At 44.4% G+C, this 3,303-nt stretch overlaps 1 protein-coding gene across 1 annotated transcript; it reads left to right on the top strand.

Moving 5' to 3' along the window:
* Positions 1 to 1,527: 1,527 nt before the first annotated feature.
* On the top strand, positions 1,528 to 2,487 carry LOC142445655 (olfactory receptor 10Q1-like). The gene has a single exon (XM_075547597.1). It carries the CDS (start codon positions 1,528 to 1,530, stop codon positions 2,485 to 2,487), a length of 960 nt encoding a protein of 319 aa, XP_075403712.1.
* Positions 2,488 to 3,303: the final 816 nt, after the last annotated feature.

A 3,303-nucleotide genomic window follows, 5' to 3' on the forward strand; every position in this document is an offset into this window, starting at 1 on the left:
GAAACATCTAGGATCCAAGGGTATACTCCACTGTCTAAGAGCTAATCTTTTCCTCTGAATTTCAATGATTTTGTTCTTGCTGAGAATCTATCTAGCAAAATATGCACCAGTGGATCAGCATCTATGTGTGCAACTGAGTGGCAGCTACTCCAGTCTTTGAGCTGAGCCACCATTCTCACCCTCTTTTTCTAAGTTATTTTTTAGTTGTTTGAAATAGCTTGGTTGTGCAGGTGATTAATATCACGTGTTAAAGAAAATAAAAAGATTCCATTATTTCCCATTAGACGCACACACAATACATATGCTTTATATGGGATCATCTTTGTAGTTTGACAAAATTAGCCTTTTTTTCATTTTTATTGTCTCACAGTTCCCCTGCCCCCTAAATCAAGTGATTTTTTAACTCTCACTTGAGAGTAAGACCCAGGTACTATATTTAAATGAATTGGCATGATGCATTTTCAAAAGTGATATTAAAATTGATGTTCTTTACAAAACATATTCAAATTATTTAGACACAACTTTGTGTTTTACTATGACTTTCAATCCCCACCACATTTCCTCAGATAAAAAAGTTCCAATACTAAATTTTTTGTAGATCCATCTCATAATACACTAGAGTATTTTGTAAGTTATTGTTTTCAAAATAGGATGTGAATGATAATTCCAGAGACTTTTCAAATATTAAAAAAGTGCTTCTGATAGTCGTACTTGGATGACAACTTGGCTGAGCATAGAAGCAGAATTTGACTTAATCAGAATTTGTTTACCTTCCACTGTTTTGGATAGTGAGCCATCATTCTCTGGATTTCTGTCTCCAAAAAGAATAGTTTAGAGACAAACTGCCTGACATAAGCTATTTTGTGGGTAGATTAATATTCTTTTTTTTTCTCCCTGCTACAGAATTTTTCATTTTCTCATATATTCTTATCTCGGGCTGTTCCACTCTCATTGCTGACTTCCATGTAGCCAACTGCTTTTATATGTCAGTCTGTTTGAACTATAAAATTAAATGTAGAGAAATTGATTTCAAGGTTAAAGAAAATCCTCAAGCGAGGGAAAATAAGTAAGTGGGCAATATCAGGGCATGCTTAGAATCAAAGGTGCTTGATCAGTGTTGGTGCCCAAAACACCCAGGTTCATGCGATCCATTCTGTCTTCCCAAGTTTTATCTGTCAAATAAATATCTTTGGCTCTGCTATGATAAATAGTGATCAGAAGTAAAGAATTAGCCCATATAGATTTATATTCAAAATGGTGGCCTTTAAAGACACTTGAGAAGTCCGTTCTGTGTGTATGTGTTGCTTTTGGTTTGTTTTGGTTTGGTTTGTTTTGGTTGGGTTGGGTTTTGCAGGCACGGGGACATGACGATTTCTCAGGAAATGTATTAATATCCTGTATGACAATTAAAATCTTGATGACAATTAGATGATTCCTACGTTAGAAAAAAAGCTTGCAGTTGTTTTCTTTTTTTCAACTCAGGCAATTGAGCAACTCAGCAAATACTTCTCCTGTTTTTCTGGAGCAATGTTTGCCTGGAACCCACTCCTCAACCAGTCGGGCCCCACCGAGTTTGTGTTCCGGGTGTTCACTGCTGTCCCTGAATTCCAAGCCCTCCTCTTCCTCCTCTTCCTCCTCCTCTACTTGATGATCCTCTGCGGCAACACGGCCATCATCTGGGTGGTGTGCACGCTCAGCTCCCTCCACACCCCAATGTACTTCTTCCTGTCCAACCTGTCCTTTGTTGAGATCTGCTACACCACCGTGGTGGTGCCCTTGATGCTTGCCAACATTTGGGGGGCCCAGAAGCCCATCCCCTTGGCAGGCTGTGCCGCCCAGATGTTCTTCTTTCTCACACTCGGTGGCGCTGACTGCTTTCTCTTAGCAATCATGGCTTATGATCGATACGTGGCCATCTGCCACCCACTGCACTACACCCTCATCATGACCCAGAAGCTGTGCGTCCAGATGGTGGCTGGTGCCCTGGCCCTGGCCCTCTTCCTCTCCCTGCAGCTCACGGCCTTAATCTTCACCCTGCCCTTCTGTGGACGCCGCCGGGAAATCAACCACTTCCTGTGTGACGTCCCTCCGGTCCTGCGCCTGGCCTGTGCTGACACCCGAGTGCACCAGGCCGTCCTCTATGTGGTGAGCATCCTCGTGCTGACCGTCCCCTTCATTCTTATTTCTGTGTCCTACTCATTCATCACGCTGGCCATCCTGCGCATCCGCTCCACGGAGGGCCGCCGGCGGGCCTTCTCCACCTGCTCCTCCCATCTCACGGTGGTCCTTCTGCAGTATGGCTGCTGTGCTCTGGTCTACCTGCGTCCCCAGTCCATCTCCTCAGTGGATGAGGATCGCCAGTTTGCCCTCGTGTACACATTTATCACCCCCTTACTCAACCCCATGATCTACACCCTTAGGAACAAAGATATCAAAAGTGCCCTGAAACGGGCCTTTGGAAACACAGGATCAGCTGAAGCTATCTGATGGTTCAGGGGGACCTGGGGGGACCTGGGGGCTGTGGTGACTGTCCAGTGCTGACATCATATTTATGCCACTTCTTTCCTCGCCATCTGTGTTTTAAAAAATTAACTGTACCTAATATACTTAGTTGCTACAATTCACTCTCTGTTTTAAAATTCGCTCAAACTCTAAACTACTAAAGAGTAAACAATCAGTGTGTAGGTGGCTACGAAGTTCTTCCAGCTCCAACTACCATGGAGTCAGTTCTAATTCATGGAAAACCCACAGGTGTCAGAAGAACTGAACTCCCCAGATGGTCGGTGGCTGGTTTTTCAGAATTAGATTGCCAGCTCTTTCTTCCAATGTGTCACTAAGTAAACTCAAGCCTCCATTCCTTCAGTTAGCAGCTGAGGACATTCACTCTTTTCCTGGCCCAGAAACAGCCTGCTCGTATCCTTGCTAGGTGTTATCACGCAGGTGCCAACTCATGGTGACTGCCTGTAGAACAGAATGAAAAGTGGCCAGGTCCTGTGCCGTCCTCACAATTGTTGCCGTGTCTGAGCCACATATTGCATCCACTGTGTCAATACCTTTCACGGAGGGCCACCTCCTTGTTCACGACCCCCGATAGCTGGGTCCAATACCTGTTTCCCACATTATAAGGATTTCCAGTGTAACAGACTCCACCGTGGGCTGGTACACTTGAAGCTCCTACAGTCAATCCAGGAAAGTTAAAGCAGGTCTGGGAAGGTGGTGTAAGCAAAACAGTGTGAATTCACTTGATCTAGGAATTGACATGCATTGAGGGTAACAGACAGTTCCCAGCATTAAGGCCCTAAG

This window comes from Tenrec ecaudatus, chromosome 4 (genome assembly GCF_050624435.1).
Source record: "Tenrec ecaudatus isolate mTenEca1 chromosome 4, mTenEca1.hap1, whole genome shotgun sequence".
Lineage (NCBI taxonomy): Eukaryota > Metazoa > Chordata > Mammalia > Afrosoricida > Tenrecidae > Tenrec > Tenrec ecaudatus.

Excerpts from the sequence above, each read along its gene's own strand:
- LOC142445655 (XM_075547597.1), top strand. The coding sequence starts at position 1,528 with ATGTTTGCCTGGAACCCACTCCTCAACCAGTCGGGCCCCACCGAGTTT.